The sequence below is a fragment of the Microplitis mediator genome, chromosome 3 (genome assembly GCF_029852145.1).
Source record: "Microplitis mediator isolate UGA2020A chromosome 3, iyMicMedi2.1, whole genome shotgun sequence".
Taxonomy (NCBI): Eukaryota; Metazoa; Arthropoda; class Insecta; order Hymenoptera; family Braconidae; genus Microplitis; species Microplitis mediator.
This window is the reverse complement of record NC_079971.1, coordinates 2,233,398-2,256,091: the sequence shown is the minus strand read 5'-3', so window position 1 is coordinate 2,256,091 and position 22,694 is coordinate 2,233,398. Positions and strand designations below refer to the sequence as shown.

At 28.9% G+C, this 22,694-nt stretch overlaps 1 protein-coding gene and 1 long non-coding RNA gene across 8 annotated transcripts in view; one reads left to right on the top strand and one right to left on the bottom strand.

Annotated features, from left to right (window-relative positions):
* The window catches only part of LOC130665880 (uncharacterized), a 91,472-nt gene extending 69,278 nt beyond the window's left edge, over window positions 1-22,194 (bottom strand). The window contains exon 1 of the long non-coding RNA XR_008989600.1: window positions 22,172-22,194. This is a non-coding gene — a long non-coding RNA (uncharacterized LOC130665880). The remainder of the gene's footprint in view (window positions 1-22,171) is intronic.
* Window positions 1-22,694, top strand: part of LOC130665876 (phosphatase and actin regulator 4A) — a 215,155-nt gene that overhangs the window by 110,243 nt on the left and 82,218 nt on the right. For 6 of the 7 annotated variants that reach the window (XM_057466503.1, XM_057466504.1, XM_057466505.1 and 3 more), the window contains 2 exons: window positions 53-151; window positions 4,298-4,675. In XM_057466503.1, coding sequence (XP_057322486.1) covers window positions 53-151; window positions 4,298-4,675 — 477 coding nt within the window. The remainder of the gene's footprint in view (window positions 1-52; window positions 152-4,297; window positions 4,676-22,694) is intronic. The other variant, XM_057466502.1, reaches the window with a different exon arrangement.

Below are 22,694 nucleotides of genomic sequence, written 5' to 3'. Positions count from 1 at the left end.
ACCAAGTAATTAAATTATTTAAGCAATGATTCAAACTTGAATTTATTTTCAGCTCTTGAAAGAAAAATTTCCGTTAGAGCGAATCGAGAAGAGTTGGTACAAAAAGGAATCCTGCTTCCTGATAGTCCGATCACGACAATACCAGAGAACGGTAAGTCTAAAAATCGTTGTTATCAACAGTAGATAAAAATATTATCAACTGATGCACTTTCTTAACAACCCTGATAGTCACCCTAACCGTAAGTTAACTACAAGCTACTGCCGTATTCTAAAGGTAACTTAAAGGTTACTGTCAACCTTTAAGTTGACAGTAAATTGTCTGTAACTTGAATTCAATTTGACTGCAAGTGTTATCCCGTATGAAAAAGCAATATATAAGCTTCAGTATAATTAAAAATATATGATAAATTATATGGAATTATAAGAAGTCATATATGGAACCATATACAAAATTTTGCCGAAATTTTATATGATTTTATAATTTGCAACATATATATCGGTAATATATTTTTTTTACATGCTAACTTATAAATATTGCTTATAATATTTATATGTTTATATATATTTTTACAAATATAAAACTTAAGATTTCATGCTATGAAATGCTTTTTTTTTAAATCTCGATACGATTATTTTTCATGAAGTTACAGTCTTGCAAAAATCACTAAAAAATTTCTAAAAATTTTTTTTTCCTTTAATTTTTGGTATGAGTGTATTTTTTAAATTATTTATGTATAATAATATCGAAATTTTTATAACATTGAAATTATAAGTTTATATATAAAACGAGAATATAATTTGAGATGTAATATCATATGTATACAATTACATATTTTATAAATTATATGGAATTATAAGAAGTCATATATGGAGCCATATACAAAATTTTGCCGAAATATTATATGATTTTATAATTTGCAACATATATATCGGAAATATATTTTTTTCACATGCTAACTTATAAGTATTGCTTATAATATTTTATACTATACTTTAAGTTATATGATAAGATATATGATTTAATTATATGACTGACGTATAATATTTATACAAGTAAATATATAATTATATAAATATATGTTCACATATATTTGTATAAATGTATGTTAATATATATTTATATAGATATATGTTTATATATATATTTTTACAAATATAAAACTTAAGATTTCAAGCTATAAAATGCTTTTTTTTTTAAATCTCGATACGATTATTTTTCATCAAGTTACAGTCTTGCAAAAATCACTAAAAAATTTCTAAAATTTTTTTGTTCCTTTAATTTTTGGTATGAGTGTATTTTTTAAATTATTTATGTATAATAATATCGAAATTTTTATAATATTGAAATTATAAGTTTATATATAAAACGAGAATATAATTTGAGATGTAATATCATATGTATAGAATTACATATATTATAAATTATATGAATTATAATAATATTGAAATTATAAATTAATTTATAAGATGAAACATATATTTTACGTTATAAATTAATATATAAAGCGGTCATATAATTTTTCATACAATATCACATGTATATAATCACATATATTATAAATGATATGGATTATTATAATATTAAACGTATACATTATTATATATGATAAATCATATATCAATCAATATTAATAATTTTGCCGCCATATATGTTCAGTTATTTACCATATATTTCTTTATATATTATCGACAGTATATGGTTTTTTCATACGGGTACTGTCAGAAAATGACGTTAAGTTGATTTAAAGTTTCACTTCAAATTGACGGCAAGTTTTTCTGTTATTACATTCAGATGACGGCAGTAAATTTGCATCAACTTGCACGCAAGTACTATCTAGCCGAGGCTTACCATAAACTTGTCGTTAAGTTAGCCGAAAATGTTTCACTGCAGAGCTAGCTGAGCTAAAGTGTGGCTATCAGGGAAAACTTTCATAACTTTTCATTTGATTTTCAATTTTTTCCAGTTAAACTATTGTATGTTTTTTTTTTTAATTTTTATAATTAACTTCTGTAGAGTCCGTCATGCATGAAAAAAAAAAATAAGCTATTGTGCTAGTTCATAACGGAACATTTATTAAAAATAACTGGGTCGAAGTTGAATGCAAAAAAAAACATCCTTCGGGAGGTTTCAATTCTTCGTAGAGATGTTTGTCTAAAAGAGAATGATCCTACCCGAAGGAATTTTTTTTATGTATTTATTGTGTTCATTTTTCAAGCATTTTTTTTATTTTACCCTCTGAGGGTCAATCCTGAGGAAGTTTTATTTTTTATTCAACTGATTGACCCAAAGTAAATTTTATTCTATCGAGAAGCTGGAAAATAAGTAAGATAAATTCAATTAGTTGACAAAAAAATTTTTACGCGGCCTCAGGTGAGTTACGGCATCTCACAGCACAAAAGTGACCCTCTGAAGGACCGACTTAGCATTAAATTTTTTTTTTTTCGGGGGTCAATTGGCCTCAAATTACTTCTATATCTAATCATAGTGCCCGAAGCTATTTGAAAGTAGTAGTTTTAACTAAGCATTTGTTTTGTTATGGTAACTATTTAATATCATTTCTCAGAACTTATACTTCAGCAGAATCACAAATGTTTCAGCAATAGTACGATTATAATTTCATTAATTTAGCATCATTTAAGTCGTCGACGAATATAATTAAGGATTTTTCTTCATTTTTTTTTTGTAATAAGAATACCATTTTTTACTTAGTTACGTTCGCTATTGTCATTGTTCATTGAACTATAACACAGTTAAGAGAGTGTACCAGGTGATTTTCAAATGAACCTTTTTCACAGGTAAAGACCCAAATTATTAAACAAAATATGTCATTCGATGCGTAAACTTATTATTTATCGAATGAAATGTTTCTCGTTCGGAAATTGCAGTTTATATCTGAGAACGGCTCATTTGAAATTTCCAGTTGCTAATGTAAGTCCAACAAGGACAGTTCCGTTCGTTCATATGTGTGTGAGAAAGAGAATAGATGGCACATCCTCTTAAAACAACTATGATATCATCGTACATTTTATAACTATACATTAGTTATCTGAACTGAGGGTAATAGTGAAGGCTTCATCGAACTATGTTTTTCATAGTTCAGAAAACTAGTTTTTTTTCTCAGTGTGATTATCATCAATAGTTGCAGATTTTGCCATATAGTCGGTAGATACTACAATTCAGATTGTTTATCTAATAAATTAAATGATATTCACTTCTATCGAATTCAGTTTAAAAATTTTACTATAACTAGATGATAGCTTTTACTATAAAATTCTCTCCGTGAGTCTTCTGAAATTATAATTTAAGATCCTATTTTGAAGGAGATGTTTTTTTAAAATCATTACTGAAAGATTTTGCACAGAATACCTTAAACAGCGGGGTACAAAATGCCTCAGTTTTATATATATATTTACAAAATATAGTCATGGTAGGAAACTTCAGAACGGTTATTATATTCACCATGTCGAGTGAACAACCTGTAATGTATATATCTATATATATTGTATATAATATATGTATATATAATAAATACGTACTTTTTTATACTTTTTCCGGGCCTAAACCAGCTTACGTTACCATTCAACCGCGGATTTTCTATTGAAGAATGAGATAACTTTAAAGAGCGTTATCGACTTTTCACATAAATTTATTTTTCTTTTTCTCTGTTCACTATAAAGAAAATTTTTTCTACCAAATATTCATCCAACTATCCTACTATTATAAACTGATTCCACAGAGTATATTTACCAAATTTAACTCACGGAATTTATTAAAACCAAAAATTGAACTCGAACAAAACCCTTGTTCGTTATATTTTTCATTTATTCATTTTCTATATAATTTATGTCTATAATTTTACTATTGTATTCTTTCCGGTTATTTATTCCTTTCGAAATAAATAGAATCAATTTTTTATGATAGTAATAAAATACTGAAATTTTTTATAGACCGCATAGTCTTTGGAAAGTCCTAGTTTATTTCAAAGCTTACAGAAAAATTTATTACACTGTATTTGTTATATACAAAATAAACTTTTTGTATATAAATTTTTTATTCGCTAAAACAAAGTAACATCCATGCTTACACAACAAAGCATACAAATAAAAATAATAAAATACTCTAGTTTGTCAGAAAAATTTTAATTAATGCATAATATAAAAAATCTCATTAAAAAATAATTTTTTTACACAGCTACAAATATTCTTTTATTAAATTTAAACTCTAAAGACCGATATATATATATATATATATATATATATATATCATGAATATTCAAATATACTGTCGTCATTGTAGATTCGCCAAACGACTCAGGGTTCATTCAAAAGCCACCGACACCCCAGCAGCAGCAACATAACCAACAGCAGAATCAGAATCAGCAGCAGCAACAACAACAACAGCAACAACAGCAGCAGCAACAACAACAACAGCATCAGCATCAACAAACACAGGGTGTTGGAATGCCCGCGGGGACGCCAACTGCTCAACAGAAATCATCTCAGCCTCCAGTTTCAGGTACAAATTCATCGACTACCAACAGTAGTAACAGTAGCGGTAACCAGAATTCTCATTCAATGTGTTCTGGATCAAATCCTGATCAATCTTCACCTCATCTTTCACCTCATTATCCGGGAGGAACGCAATCAGCCAATCAATTGAACGGCAACACACAAGGTAGGATTATTTATTCATCTTCCATATACTTCTACGACAAAAGGAAAATTTAGCTGACGCCATATCTAAATTACTAATTTAATTGAACTATCAAAATTTCGTCGTTTAAGGGGTTAGGGGTAGTCAGAATTTTCAAAAAATCGATTTTTTTTTTTTTGCATTTTCTTAAAGTATAATATTTTAAAAATATTGTGTGAAAATTTGAAGTGAATCCGACAAATTCTTTTCGAGTTATTTCGCCAAAAGGCGAAGAATCTTGGTGCTCTTACCAGCGCGCTGAAGCAAGAGGAGAGCTTGATACCTTTTCTCACGATTATTCTCCTTTACCTTCTGATGTTTTAAAAGCTATCAAGCCTATATACGAAGATCTTAGTAATGAAAATTTACTTTCAAGATGTGTAGGTGGATTCAATCAGAATAATAATGAAAGCTTTAACCAACTAGTATGGAAAATATGCCCAAAAACGGTAAATACTAGTTTTACCATCGTACAAATAGCTGCATACGTTGCTATGTGTATATTTAATGAGGGTATAAATTCATTATTAGTCTTGATGAATACACTAGGACTTAATTGTGGGCCTAATTCTCATCGGTATGCAGAAAGAATGGATGCTGCACGTATCAAAGTAGCAGATAAGCGCGCTAATGATAACACCCGAGAAGGTCGATTGCAACGTAGGCACCAGCAAATCGATATTTTGGAAGCTGCTATGTCGGCTGAAGAGCTATTATATGGTCCAGGAATAGATGACTCAGTGTAAGTTATTAAATAATTCTTATAATTCGACATAAATCCATAGCAAAACTTTAAATGCGTTTTTCTCAAAACTATGTTTTCTGAACTGGTGATCACTGTAACTTAAAAACTGCTCGGTAGATTTCAATAAAATTTATTGTACTTTTGAAATACATTAAAAACTCGTGCCTGATCGAAGGATTTTTTTTTTTTTTCAAAATTTCGATTTTTTTTTAACAATAAACTGTCGGTTTTTTTCTCGAAAATTTGAAAAAAATTTCCTGAGGCCGCCATTTTGTTAATTTCGAAAAAAAAAAAAAAAGCTTCGATCAGGCACAAGATTATCTATTAATAAAACTAATTTTTCTTGTCCGATTGATTTTAGATGAATCTCCAAGGACTTATGATGATCACCGCAAAGGACTTCGGGAGGAACGGGCTCTACAAAAACAGCGATAACTTTTTGAATTATTAATTTTTTTTTTTGAAATTTTCGTGAAGTCAAATCGAAACGTGTTCTAATAAAGCTATGTTTTTATTTTTGTCAAATAAAGTAATTAACTACAAAAAAAAAATTATTGAAAATCATCATTTTTTCATACCCCTGAGTACCCCTAACCCCTTAAATGAATTCAATTCGGCTCCTTTCATTTTAAACTTTTTGCTTATTATCGATAGTTTCAATAAGTAAATGATTCAATAAAAAAAATTCAATTTAAAACTTATTTAATGAACTCCGCAGTTATACTCAGACAGTTACATAGACATGAAGGGTTGCTACTTTTCATATTATTATTCAAAAGTACATTCGAATATTCTACTTCGATAAAATTATTACATTTTTTAAAAACTACTTTTTCAAATATATCGAACTTCCCGCTAAGAAAATTGAAAATTTTCAAAAAAAAATCTAAAAAACCTCCTTCCTAGGACTTAAAAACTTCGAGATTTAATGAAAACTCGATTTTCGAAAATCGGACCGAAAGCACTAACTTCCCTTTTTTTTGAACATTTGAATTTTTATGGCGGGAAGTTATTGCTTTCGGTCCGACTAGGTTTGTTTCGTAAAACTCTGAAACTTCTCGCCCGATTTGCCTCAAAAAGTGATCAGTTCTAAGTCTTGCTAAAAATTTACAATATTTTTGAGCTCCCTGAGCTCGAAAACAGTGGAAACTTTCGGGATTCAACCGTTTTTCAAATTTTTATATTTATTTCCCTGCTTAACGTATAGTACAAGACTTGATATCTTATTAACTTTATTTTAATGCTTTATTAGAATTACTATAGAAGAGTATAACGATATCACATGAACACGGTAGTAGTAGACAAGGTTATTAGGTTTCTTTGGTTTAAACTGAAGCCATAAAACAAGTACATACACTCGGACTTACTTCTGTAACGTGATATTATGAGCATTCGTTTGAACTTTGGTCTATGGAATTTTTCTTCACCTTTTTTTCTACCCGTTTTTTAACGGCTTGTTTAATCTTGTGTCTGGATTATCATAAACCGATTACGAGTTTTTATTTCGTAATAATTAATTTAAAACAACGAAACATTAGACGGCTTGATTTGTTTGAGGGAAATGATTAAATGGGATTGAGTAACACGCGGTTATTTTTTTAATCAGCATTCACTTCTTTTTATCGGAAAATATTTTCAAGGAAATTTGGTAAAAATCTGCTATCATTCAGTTATTCTAATTATTTGGCAAAAATTAATTATAAAAGTATAAGCGTTCATACATGGTAAGAAATGCATGGCGTTCAACACCATGCTGGTATGGTCTCAAGACAGATACTAAAACAGTATGTGAAATATTCCAAGACAGTATATATTGTAACGAGTCCCAGAAGTATGGCGTTATTTCCTATACTGTAGAGTACTGGAGCTATTGTATTGCTCACACGTATGCATAGCAGACACGGCGAAACAGCATGGCCCTGAGGCCATACTACAATGCCGAGGGCACAATGCTACTAGTTTTTCCCGCCATAATTTCTATCGTGTCAATCAATGTATACTATCGTATTACATTGAAAAAAGTAGCCGCTACCGATTAATTTTCGGTAACAGCTACCAATAATTTCGGTAGCAGTTACCGATTTATCTTCGGTAGCTGCTACAGATTTCAGTCGGTAGCTGTTGCCGAAATAATCGGTAACAGCTACTGATTATTTCGGTAACAGCTACCGATTATTTTGGTAGCCGTTACTGATTGGTAGTCGGTAGCAGCTACCAACTATTTCGGTAACTGGTACCGAAATAATCGGTAGCGGCTACTGAAAAATAATCGGTAGCTGCGACCGATTATTTTTCTCAATGTACCATCAAAACTATATATATATATATATCGTTGTACTAGGTTTATCTGCCAGAAACATTGTGGATACGGCAACGCAGTGTGGGCTCGACGGCCAAACTGACATTGCGGCGTCCACGAAAACTATTGCCACTGTTACTATTCCCGCAATGGTTGAATAATCTATGCATACAATTTTATAACCTATAAAAATCTTCGATACCATACAGGATGGCGTTCACGGCCATACTGGCATAGTGATACCCGCAAAAATTTCTTACCGTGTAGTATTTATATACTAAAGCACGAAAATTTATTAAGTTAATCTTAATGATCTTTAATTTAGGTCTATAATTATTAGTGAATAGTAAAAGTAATCGAGTAGAAATGACGATTAAATAAATTATGAGAATGAGACATAAAAGTGTAGAGATTAAATTTGATTTGGCAAGGGTCATATATATTAAGAGGGTAGAAAATTCCGTCGTCTTCCGGCTGGAAGACATCAATGAACATTCATTTATCCATCAATCAAAATGCCTCGTCGAATCATTGTTCGTTTTTTCAACATTTTTTTTTATTTCCTTAGAAAAATAATTGTGATTACAAATAAAAAAAAACTGCTCTAACGTAATTACTTAATAATTTAACTGAAAAATAATTGCTCAGTCGAAAGTAATAAACAATTTGATTTTTTATTAGAACATAATCACATGTGATATAGGAACCATAATGATGGGAAGTGTTCTCATACTTATGGGAACTTTTCCCAGAAAGTATGGGCCTATATCACATAATCCCAAGTAATCATTACCACACGAAAAGAAATTTATGGTAACGATTACAATAAATTATGGGAATGGTTCCCAAAATGTATGGTAACCGGTTTTATTGAAATGTCGATTATGGTAACGGTTACCATAACTATGGTAACCATTACCGTAATGCATGGTAATGGTTGCCATATATTATGGTAATGGTTACCATATATTATGGTAATGGTTACCATATATTATGGTAATGGTTACCATACTATTATTGTAGCCATTACCATAATATATGGTAACCATTGCCATAATATTATAGGAACCATTACTATAACATTATGGTAACCATTACCATAATATATGGGAACCATCACTATAACTATGGTAACCATCACCATAACTATGGTAACCATTACCATAATATATGGTAATGGTTACCATAATATTATGGTTACTATTACCATAATATTATGGCAACGATTACCATAATATATGGGAACCATTACCATACTATTATAGTAACGATTACTATAATATTATGGTAACGATGACCATAGTATTATGGTAACGATGACCATAGTATTATGGTAACGATGACCATAATATTATGGTAATCATTACCATAATTATTTCACATGCGATATGGGAACTGTTACCATAATGATGGGAATTGTTTCCATACTTATGGGAACTTTTCCCAAAAAGTATGGGCCTATATCCCATAATCCCAAGTAATCATTACCATAACGGTATGGGATGATTTTCCATAAACGTACTAAGAACGGTTACCATAAATTTCTCTCCGTGTAGTGATAACTGATTTCGTAATTTGTATTTACCGATTTGTCGGTTAAAGTGACCGATTTTTTCATATATCAGAACTGATTTTTATTGAGTAATCACAACCAACAAAATCAAACCTTCTTGTCAGTAATTGTTAGTCAGTATTAATTACCTATCATCAGTTTTACGTCACAATCGATTATTTTTCGTTCGTTTGAATGTAATTATATGTTTTTATTTTCATTTAAATAAAAAAATAATAAGCAAACTCATTAAATAAAATTTATAAAAAGGTCAAGAGTTTATTGCAACTTAAAAATAAGTTACAACTTATTTAAATGTCAAAATAAAATAAATATAAATTCAAAGTTTTTATTTTTAACCAAATAAATGAAAAATAAAAGACATTTAAAAACTTCTTTACATTTAATTTAAAGTTTCTCTAGACATCTAACGTTTCTTATTTTTATTTTATTTAATATTTCTTATAAATAAATTTAAAGTTGAAAATTTTTTTTTATTGAATTTATTAAATACGAGATTCGAATTGAATTTTTTATTTTTTATCATTACCAGTAATAATAAATTATTTCAACTAGAAACCTTCAAGTAGTGACCAAAAGTGGTTGAAATTCTATAATTTAATAAATTACAACGACCAACTACTTCACTTGCGCCACATTACGTTCGAATATGGAACTTTAGATTAATGAATTAAAAAAAAATACTAATAGTATTGATAAATATTTCATAGTTTTTTTTTTTATACCAATTAATTTCCCACCGTTTTCTCTATTTTTCACTCCTAAACTACGATATTCTCCACACGCAAAAGATAAAATACGGCACTATCGAGCCCTCACTACCCATTTTACTGTAAGGGAATAGAGAGCAGCATTAAACAAACGAAGAGTAGTAGAAAATGAAAAAAAAACTAAACTAAAGAAGGAACAAAAAAATGTTGAGAGACGTGTTTTCTCGAGCTTGAATTTTTAATCCATCATCTTCACTATAAATATGTACTGTAATTTTTTTAAGTCGTAAAAACATAAATTCAGGGGAGTAAAAAAGTACCGTATTTAATTAGATAAATATTTTACAAAGCAAGAATTTATACACAGACACAGTCTAAATTTTGAAAAAAATTATATAAAAATCGGATTTTTCGGAGATGCAAAAATACAGAAATATAAAAAGTTCTATAAAAAATCGAGTAGTTTTAAGCCTATCCGAGTCGAAATATTAGACGTAAATTGAACGTTTTTAACGTTTTGAACGTAAATTGATCGTTTTGGACATTATAAACTCAATTTGACAGCTTTTAACTTATTCAAAACGTAGATTGGAGTATCACACAGAAAAAACGAATTTCCTCCTGATAACAAAAGCCGGGATAAAGAAAGATTTTGTTATAACGACAAACATGATTAGCTTACGGTAACAAATCAATTTGTTATAGTAACAAATGACGTGTGTCATAATTGAGAAGTCGATTTGTCATGGGAACACATGATGTTTATTATAATAATATCGTCGTGTTTTAAATCCGGCATTTGCTACCGTAAGTTATCTAGCTTATGGTTACAAAAATTTTTGTTAACAAATCAGTTTTGTTATTGGAACACAACAGTTTCGTTACAGTTACAAACCATTGCTTGGTCCAACTAAGAATTTGCTAGCATTACAGAAACATTGTAATCCCAACGAATGCTTTGTTATCCATATATTAAGGCAGAATTTTGCTACCGTAAATTATCTTATCTTGTGGTTATAAAAAATTTTTTTCCGTGCACAAATCGAAAAGGTAACTAAAACCTATTTAGACTTACAATAAGAAAACATAAGCATACAGAAAAATTTTTTTCATCGATTTTGTACTCCTGGGTTATAATCGCGTCAATTCCGTAAAATTTTGTCGTCCGCCTTTCTGGCTCTTAAATAAAAAAATTCGTATTTTGAAAAAAAAATTTTTTCAGTTTCATACTTCTATCTTTAACACTATATATTTATACCTGTTCATATATTATGATATCAAAGTTATGAAAATTGTAAATATATGGTAGAGAATTTCCGTAAAATGCTGAATTAATCGAAAATCGGTCAGTGATTTTAATGAAAATTGAAATTTTTAATCGAAAAAAAAAAAAAACAATAGTTGACTTATTGCTATTATTATTATAGTAATTTAAAGTAGTAATCAATTCTTCTTCTAAAATATACACGGAAAAAAATTTATGACAATGGTATCTAGGGAATTGTAAAGAAACATTCCCTTTACGACTGAGATTACTTACTTTAGTTATGGGATCCATAATGTCTAATATTTTTCTTCTCTGAGTATAGTTTCTATGTACTATTGCTACTAAATAATGAAAATTATTTTCATAATCTATATATTTGTAGAAACCATTTGCTATGTAATTTGAAACGTTTATATGTAACATACTATTGTCATCTATATAATGTCTTTTTATCTATAAAACGATCGCGTAAAAATGAAAACAAGAAGAATAACAGTTTCAAATAACAATTTTAGGATTTCACTTAAACTTTAGTCGAAAGTGGATCTTAAAATGTGAAAATCACTACCGAGAATTATATTTAACAAAAGCATTATTTAATACTGCAGTTTTGGATGAGATTCGTGAAATATTCCTAGTTTTCAATTCAAAGAGCCGCGTTATTGTATGCAAGTATAAAAGTTCTTGTTTTTCCACCATTTTCAAAGCAGAAAAAATTTTATGGCTTGAGTTTCGTGAATATATTGAATGTTTTTCGTGGTAATTTCGAAACTGTGGCCGGTAAATGAAAATATCCAATTGGAAAAACAATCCAATAAAAGCATCCCATTATCCAAACATCTAAAAACACAAACATCGCGTTGTTGTCAATAAATTTAGACGCCTAATAGTCAACATTTCCGAGATTGGATATTTTTCCATCGGTAAATATTAATTCTGGATATTTTCAGCCATAGTCAAGTGAAAAACATCCCATTTATTAATAAAGAAGATTAAAGTCAAACTTTTCTTCGAGGTATCATAAAATAATTTTTACTTGGCCATAAATTCAACTGTTGCATGAAAAAATGTATCAACTTAAATATATCTTTTTTTTTTCCTGATCAATAAAACATTTTTTCTTCTATAGTTGAGTAAACTCTGAACTATTTGTTTATTATCAAAATTTTTATGTCATTTTTAAACAAAATTCCTGATTAAACAACTGAATTCGATCGAATTAAACAGAATTAAATTTTCAATTCTATTTAATTCAGATAAATTCTGTTAATTCGGTACCTAACTTAAAAATGAATTCTGTCTAATTCGGCAGGAAAACCAGAATTTATCCAAATTAAAACAAATTTAAATAATTATATTCGGTTTAATTCTGATTAATTCGAAAATAATTCTCCAATTTCTGGTTCTGAATCCGAATTAAACTGAATTAAAACGAATTTGAAATTTTTAAATCAGTTTCATTCTGTTTCATTCAGATTCGAATTTTCAATTCAGTTGACTTTTGAAAGTTGAATTCGGTTTTGAAAAATTCGACAGAATATAACAGAATTAAAATTTTTAATTCTATTTTATTCAGATAAATTCTGTTAATTCGGTACCTAACTTAAAAATGAATTCTGACCAATTCGGCAGGAAAACCAGAATTTGTCAAAATTAAAACGAATTTAAATAATTCTATTTGGTTTAGTTCTGATTAATTCGAAAATAATTCTCCAATTTTTGGTTCTGAATCCGAATTAAACTGAATTAAAACGAATTTGAAATTTTCAAATCGGTTTTATTCTGTTTAATTCAAATTCAAATTCAAATTTTCAGTTTAGTTGAATTCTGTCTTGCAGAATTCGACAGAATATAACAGAATTAAAATTTTTAATTCGGTCGAATTCAGTTGTTTAATCAGGAATGTCTGTATTAAAAGAATCATTTTCATAAAATATAGTTGCCATTTTTAGTTCTTTGACCAGTTTTTAATACAAAACTCACAATTCCATGCAATGGGTCGAAAAACATTTGAATAGTAAAGTACCAGTGAATAAGTTTAAGTAAACTGAAAAACGATATAAAAAATACTGAAAGAAGAATAAAAATTAAGTTAAAGAATGTAAAACATAAAAACTGAACAAACAAAATAAAAGCAAAGGTGCTCTTGCCCTCGAGTGTGACCGGGAGGTCAGTCATTGTCCTCGAGTTTCTTGGTCGATGTTACTATCTCAATTGCATAGAGCAGTGTTGCATCTCGACAGGTGTATGCATTAAATTTACTAAGCCTCATGTCACGAACTATATTCCGTACATTCTATAGGTTATATTACAACAGCGCCACCAGTTACGTTTATCCATATTACATCACATATGTATATAGTATCTGCTGGTACTATAAATACATATAAAACCGTGAGTACAAAGAAAACGAAAGCTATGCTCGGAGCTCACCCCCCCCCCTCGCCCTTCTCGCATATAAAATCAAAATGAACTCGGTTGAGGAAAAAGGACGTAAGCAGCCGCGCACGAAAGCTTAACGTTGCATTTGCTCGGTCAACAATCGGAAATCGATATCTAGCCGTAAGCTTTTCTGGTCTATGAATTTACATTCTTTAATAGATACGCATTAGTTTGTAAATTAATTTTAATATTCACTTATGGTAAATAATAATTTTTTTTTCGTGTTGGTAAAAAAAACTTGTGCTTCAAATTTCGAAATAAAAAAGGAATATTTAAAAACAACGTTCGGAAACAAATAAATATTTTTAAAATGTATCTAAATATAAATATAGTTGTGGGTGAAAATTTAAAATTTACATGGAGTACGGAAGTATCAGTAGAGCAGGTCGTTGTCGGTCAGCCACCCACATGATGGCGCGGCGTGCGTGCAAGGCCACGGAGTGGAGTAAAGTTGCGCGTACGCGTCACGTTAGTGCTTGCAGCCGCGTCGTTGGTCGACGCTTTCGAGTTTGTTCTGTGTGTATTAATGCTATAGTACACTCTTGGCTGGTACTCTCGTATTGGATAATACCTAGGGAGTTGAATAAGAAATTCCCGAGGTGGGGTAGTTTTAACGCTAGGCCGACAGAGATAGAAATTCGTAATATTTTAGGGAGAGTGAGAGAGACAGGTATAAAATAGTATGTATGATAAAGGTGGCGTCGGTGTCGCGACGCCCGGAGAGTCAGTCGTCAACCGACCTCAACGTGTGTCGTGTAATCTTTGATTCTTCTTAATTCGACCGTAAAAGCCATAAAAAGCTTTTTTTTATCTTCGTGTTTTTACTTGCTTCAAAATCTATACTTTATCTCTGAGATCGCTGTCGGGATTTCGTGATTAGTTATGAATATTCAGTCAAGGGTTACGTTTCTTGTGATAATAGAAATTATTCTACGGTATACTTTTTGCAGTTTTTTATTGTGATGTGATAATAAGTGTTTGAGAAATTGTTTGCGTGTTTGAGGGAAAATTTATAAAATTTCATAAAATATTTTTTTTTTATTGATTGCAATGTTATACAAAAAAATTATCAATTTAAATAATATTTATTTGAATTATTTTAGGGATGATAGCCCTTACACTATACCGGATAATTTGTTTAAATGATGGAAATTTTTTTTTTCAGCATCCAATAAATTTATCAATGACTGGCCAAAAATATTAATGGAGAACAAAATTTTATTCACTTTGAATTTTAAAAATATTTATTGGGATGATAGCCCTTACACTATACCGGATAATTTCTTTAAGTGATGGAAACTTTTTTTTTTTTCAGTATCCAATAAATTTATCAATGACTGGCCAAAAATATTAATAGAAAAAATTTTTATTTATTTTGAATTTTAAATATATTTATTGGGATTATTAGGAATGATAGCCCTTACACTATACCGGATAATTTGTTGAAGTAATTGAATTTTTTTTTCAGCATCCAATAAATTTATCAATGACTGGCCAAAAATATTAATAGAACACAAATTTTTTATTCATTTTGAATGAAAAATATTTATTGGGATTATTAGGGATGATAGCCCTTACACTATACCGTAAAAGTTATAACTAATTGTATAGATAATTTAAAAAGATATTTTTATCCAAATAAATTCAAGTTTCTATTTCTATTGAAAATATTTTATAATAAACAGTTAAAAATTTACATATCGAGATTTGGATTGAATGAACGCGCATCAATGTAAGATCTGTGACCTCACGACCTTTAGTATCCATATATATGTATATATATACCAGTTGAGGTCACTACCACATTCAAATTATTCATTAACCTCAAATAAATACTTCAATCAGTTCTATTGATTCCTACTAAATTAAATAAATAAATTTTAAATGAAACTTTTAAATGAATTCACGTAAAAAAAACTAACGATTTAAATTTTTTTACAAAAAAATTTTTAACATGAAAGAAAAACAAAATAAAAGTAAATTCGCCGACCAAGACGTCAACTCGTTGGACTAATTGACTTAGTTGAATTAGTTGAAAGGAAAGTGCGGGTTCCCGCGCTCTTTTATCCCTCGACCTCATTTCAATTCAAGATAAGAGTCTCTTAAAATATAAAAATAACATAAAATTGTTAAAAAAATTCGGAATATTTTTTTCCGAAATTCATAAAAAATTTTATGTCTCAGTACTAAAATTCATTCCCATCATAAATTACACAAACGTACATCATAAATATATATATCTTCATAACTGTTTACTTAAACCAGTCATTACGAATTAATTAGTTTAATTATTCACTTAGTATTTACGTAACAAGCTTCACTTCGTTGCACTCGAGATTCTTTTATTTTTGCACAAAACATCTTAATGATAATGAATTTTATTACCATTATCATTATATTTTTTTTTGTTAGCAATGAACTTCAATTAATTGATTTAATTTTTTTTTTAAATCACACTATTTACATTTCGTAAAAAATTCTGTTCCAAATGAGACTAAAAAATTTTAATTGCAATAAAGTCATTTTAAAAGTAGTCAAGGTAAAGAGTTATGAAATGAAAAAATATATATATAAATATGTAAAACTTGCAATAGTTGAGTTACTTTCCCTCGAACGTGTTGAATCGATTTCTCGACGTCTTTCATAATAATCCTTCATTCATTCCTTCATCCCTACTCGATATGTCACGGAAGTCTTATGCTTCATTTCCTTAGATAATCATGGATTTCATTTGTACGGAAGTGTAATATAAATATAATTTACTTTTGATTAACTATTCGATATGATATCAGTGAAAAAAATTATTAATTATCAAGTAATGATGTTTACAATTATAATATAAATAACATAATAATGAGTGCCAAGTGAATATAAAATAGTAAATAATTATTATTACAAATAATGAATTGTTAATATATATACACATATATATAGAGAGAGAGTCATTGACCTCTCAACCCCCGTACAAAGTTCTACATTGTGATGTTTGATGCTGCATTGGTGTTTTATGCGGCGGCGACAAAAAGGTGTGATAACGGTTTATAATTAATTTATATAAGAATTATTTACTTATTTTATTATTTTATTATTTATTTAAAAAAAAAATATTACGTGCTCGCATGTCTGCATTTATAAAACAGCTTTGAAATTGATATTTATCGTTAAAAAAAAAAAAGATAATGATGAAGTAAATAGTTGTGTTTATTTTAGCCATAGATAGTAAAAACCGGAAGGCAATGACAAGAGTGTGAGGTCACTTAGTCTGATTGCTGTGATGGTAGATTGCCAAGCTGTTTTTTTATATCGTAGATGTTTTGAGATTAATATTAAGATTATTAAAGTTAACATGCAAAAAAAAAACATGCGGTTTATTTTGCGCGTTATTTTAATTGTGAGGTTTTTGTTATGGAAGTTCTCATTTACTAAAGCGTAGAGTTAGTTTATCGTACTTTTTTTATTTATTAACTAGGTTGCTAGCTAAATGTAACTGGTATTATATGATTAATGATTTGATGAACGGAGAGATAAAAGGATAAAGTTACCAGGAATTTCGTGAATTGAATTATTTCGCGGATAGTTAATACTGAACAATAGGAGATTTTATTTTTTAATAATACTGCAAATACACACAGTAAAAAATATTGGATATCTGTGTTGAAAACGGCCGTATTTACTTAAATCCTCATTCACTCCGATTCAGAGTTTTAATATTAAAATAAACTCGCTTTAGAATTTAATTTCGCTTCGAACCGGAGTTTAAACATTACAATAAACCTCTTCGGAGTGAATTTTTTTTTCAAGGGCATTAAATAAATACACAGTTATCCACTCCGTATTCACTCCGGATTTGATCCGCATTGATTCCAAAATTTTTTTAAAGTTTATATAAATATATTTAATGAATATCCATGATACAAAAATAAAATGTAAAAGTTGAAATCTTTTTTTGTGTTGCTACTGACATTTAAAAAATGTCGAATTAACTTCTCATTTTAACACAAATTTTGTGATAAAATTCAACACAAATACTCTGTGTTGAAAAATAAAACATATTGTGTGGACCGGTTCTAATTCACAAACGCGTGGTAATTCCGAACATAGCGATCAGTGTATTGTTAACTTTTTTTTTGCTCGAATAGTAATTGTTTATGAAATTAGGATATTTAAATTAAAAAGACGATGATTTGTTGCCATGTGAATAATTCAGATTTAATATTAAATGGCGTTAGTACTTAACTTGAATTTTAACCCTCTTTTATTTTCTTCAATTAGTCTTTTAGTTTAAACTCGGTAAAAATGCAACGGCACTAAGGGCATATCAGCAGTTACTGCAGCAGCAGTAGCAGGTGCTGTGGCTGCGGTAAAAAGAGACTTTTGAGACAGTCTGAGACTGAGTAGAATTGCAATAGGAACCCTCTAAAACGACGCATTAGCGTCGAGGGAGAAACTGTACAACTGAGCTGGGGAACTTAACACAGAACATGAGTATAGTATGCTTTTTATCGTTCGTACAAGTTTTTTGAAATTACTTCTAGAGTCTTGAAAATATATAAAACAATAATAATAAAAAACTTTTATTAAAGACATAAGACGATTTTTGTTTATCAAAAATTACTTAAATAATTGCAATTCTGAATAAATAGGTTTATTACTTATAGCGCGTCACTAATTCCAAAAGGATTTAGGAAGCTTCCTAAAGCCAAAAGGGCGGATAAAAATATCGCGTTACTAATTCCAAAAGGACTTACATTTTTATACGCCTTTTTGGCTTTAGAGAGCTTCCTAAAGCCAAAGGGCTTATAATTTTTATTTATTACGGATCGTTTTGGAGACTTACTTTAAAGCTGAAAATTGAAAAAAAATTTGAAAGCTTAGAGTATATAATTTAAGTCACGTGCCCTGTGAGCTTTTAAACTTTTTTATCCAATTTTTATTTCACGGAAAAAAATGTAGTTCTTGTAACTACAACGTTATAGTAAAACATCTGTAGTTGCGAGTACTCCAATATGTAATGAAGGATACTACATAAATAGTACTGACTTACAAGTGCGGTTGAGGTTATTCCAAGTTGGAGTTGGCATTTCTTTACTCTAACTTGTAGTGACCTTAACTACAGCTGCTGTTGTAGCAACTACAAGTTTTTGTTCGTGTTTTGAAATAAGTACCAAACAATTGGTAGTGAAAAAAAAATAAATCATACGCCCTTTTGACTCTAGGAAGCATCCTACAGCCAAAAGGGCAAATGAAAATATAAGTTCTTGTGGAATTAATAATGCGATATTTTTATAATTTTAAAAGTATCAGAAATCGTGAAAATACGCGGCACAATTTTTATAATACATTTTTCCTTTATTTTTTTTTTTTGTTTTTTGGCTTATGATTGGTATTATTCGGATGCTCTTAGTACGCCGTATTTGACAGTAAAGATAACAGAATTATATAATTTATAGTATTTCGAATGACAGTAATTCCAAAGGTTATCTGAAAGGTTATCATTCGCCCCAGGATATTTACAATCTACCCAAAGATGGTTATTTGTATATCGAATTCTATCAAGATTGAAGATCGGGTTTGCTGAGAGAATTTGTAAAATATACAGTTCTAATAGGAATCCTTTTTTTTTCATTGCGAGTCCTGAAATCACATGCTGTTGTAAAAAAAAAAAAAAAGTGTGTTTCTTACTATCAAACTAGAAGCGTGCGAATAATTCGGATTATTCGTAAGTTTTCAAAATATTAGAAAAAATTTATGTATCCGTGAATTTTTGAATTATTCGAAAAATTTTTGTTATTCATAAATTTATCATAAAAAGAAGTATTTTTTTTTCGCAATTGGAAAGTTTTGATTATTTAATTTTTTTTCTTCTCTTTAATTAATATCATACGTATCAAGTTCTCTTTTGAAGAGTTTTAATGCTTGATAATAAAAAAAAATTAACAAATTTCATTTTGTAAACAAGAAAAAAAAATAAACAAGCAAATAAATATCAGACATTTATTTTCAATAACGAAGTTCGTTAAAATTTTTTTTTCTTTATCAGATAATTATTAGTGAAGCCATTTTTCTTTTAAAGTAAAAGAGTTTTATGAAAAATTAATTACAGAATAAAGTAAAAAACTTTGAATTTTAAGAGTACATTGTAAAAAATTTACGAGTAAACGTGAAGCGAATGCGGAGTAGATTTATTAATTTCACTCCAAGGGAAGTTTTATTTATATTATTTAAAAAAAAAAAATATTAAGCTTGAGTTTATTGATTTTAATATCTTTTAGTATCAAAGTGAAAAATAGAGGAATCAAATGTTTGAAATAATTATCATAGACTGAGACCTGAACTTTCTTATACTTTACACCTCCATTTAAACTTACATTCAATAATTGTTATTGGAGTCAAGTGCGTTTTTTTTTCTCACTCTCGAGTAGACGGACCGTAGTTTTCTTATTGCACTCACACAGTTAACGGAAACTGTGTTCACGTTTCGCTCCTGAACAAATGGGAATTAAAAAAAAAAAGTTGAGATTGCTAGCTTACAGTGTAATGCCTCGATCTTTGTCCTTATTTCACGTACAGAGCTTTTATTTAAAAAAAAAAATACCTGGACAAACATATCTAAAAGCCCGTATCAGTGCAATATATCGTAGCTACGGTTTTTAACCCGAAATCTTATCAGATTCAATTATTACAGCAAATATCAATATTTAATATGAATTTTCCTTTTTTTACGGTTGATATTTATTCTGCTCCGCAATATTGGTTTTTACATTTTAACCCAAGTAAATTTAAAAAGACGCAACTCGTTTTTCAGTTGCAATATGTCTACTTTATTTTTATTAATAAAAAAACTATTACAGCCCTTGAAACAAATGTAATTTGAAACAGTAAAAATAAAGTTTTGCGGTTTGAAATTTAACTACAAACGGAAAATTAAATTTTTAACTTTATTATTCTCTACTTTGATAAAAAAATTAAAAAAAAACCCGTTGCTTAGTTTTTTAATAATTTAATAGCATAAAAAAAATCTCAAATGATTTAATAAATATCTCTGTAGAATTTTATAGTTTGGTAGTTAGTAATAGTTACAAACGTCTTTCATTCACTCTTTAACATGCCAAGTGTACCTTAACCCCATCAATCAACTGCGATAATTTATACGTCTTCCTTAAAAATAATTGTTTCCTGAATTTTATCGTTTCAACTTGATTCTTATCCTCAATTATCCATAACAAAAAAAAGGAGCCATTACTAAATTTAAAACTTCAACAATTTTACAAGAAAAAAAAATTAAAAAATTTCCAAGCGTAAAAAAATCGCAGACTGAAAAAATAGTGAAAAAGAAAGTAAATTTGAAAAGCACGAGATAATTGGATTGAGGCTCGTGATCGATTCTCGCAATACACAAGACTATAAGAGATAGACGAGAGTTATAATATGAGCGAGTATAAGTATGAGTAGAGAAGTAGAGAAGCGAGATGATGAGAAATATATTGATGGGTTGCATCAACGCTAAAATTTCCTACACTTGTGCTTCCGTTTTTCTCTCTCTCTCACACTCACTCACTTACACCCTTTATTGCTTCGCCTTTCTCTTAGACCTTTACACCTTACACTCATTCTCAATTACTCACGTATCTGTGTAAACTAGTTGGCAGATTCAATTTTCGTCAGACAACCATGTTTTGAGCTTAAGAGATAGATCTTGCCACCATTAGTACAAATTTTTCACTTGATGATTTCTAATTAATTTTAACAGCATTCAATTATTATTAATTATGTTTAAAAATCTTTAATCATAAATCATTTTCTACACCTTAACCATGAAGCATCAAATAGTGTTTTATTTTTAATGAAAATTATTTTAATTATTCATTGACATTAAACTTCACCTACAATTTATTCACTACACTGCACTCATATAATATTGCAATCATACTTCTACAAAAAATAAAATATATCCAACAAGTCTGACGTTATTTTAAGTCATTAAAATATTATAGGTATCATTAAAAATTAAAATAAACTGCACACTTTAAACGCGAAGAGTATACGCTTTGAAAAAAAATAATAGTGCAAGAAACGTTTTGCATTATGAATAAAAAACGGAAATTTTCTTAGGATTAGAAAAAGTTTCTGGCCGTAAAAAAACTTTTTTTTACCCCCAGAAAATTTTGTTTCCAATTCATAATGCGAAAAATTTCTTGGGGCCAGTAAAAATTTTTACCTTGATATGTAATATACTATTTTAGGTTAGAAAAGAAATGTAAGGTCAAATTTTTCATGCAAAATATAACATGAGCGTTTGAGGTTCGCACTTTTGAATTTTATAAAGTTTTCACTATTAAAATTAATAAAAAAAAAATTGAAAAAAATAATTCAAGTAAAATACGCTATTGAAATAATGTGAACATATTTTTGAATTATTAATAAATATTAGAGATAATTTACGTGTTTTAAACCTACTAAACAAACAGAGAACTTGTGATTGTTGATAAGAATATGACATAACAAAGCGCAAGTTATCAGTAATCATATTGTATAAAGTGCATTTGCAATATATATATATATATATATATATTGCATATGTATACAATATGCATGTATATATTTATTGCAAATGTACATCCATGAGTGTGTATGTACATGTGTTGTACGTATGAATGCGTTAAAAGAGACTGGTAGGATTTCTAAATGTATATGTTTGGTCGATGAAAAGCTAGAGTCTTAAAGGCAAGTGAAATATTTATCATAAAACATGTTTCATCTGTCTGATACTCGTAAATGCGAGCTGTAATAAAAAATTAAAATGTATACGTAAAAAAGAATACTTGAAAAATTACAGTTTTAATAGTAAAAACAACACGGAAAAAAAATATTAGTAAATATTACTGAGATTCTCGTCAACAGCGCGCCTAGACTGAATCTCAGTAAATATTATGGAGTAGACCGTAAGAAATTGATAACAGATACA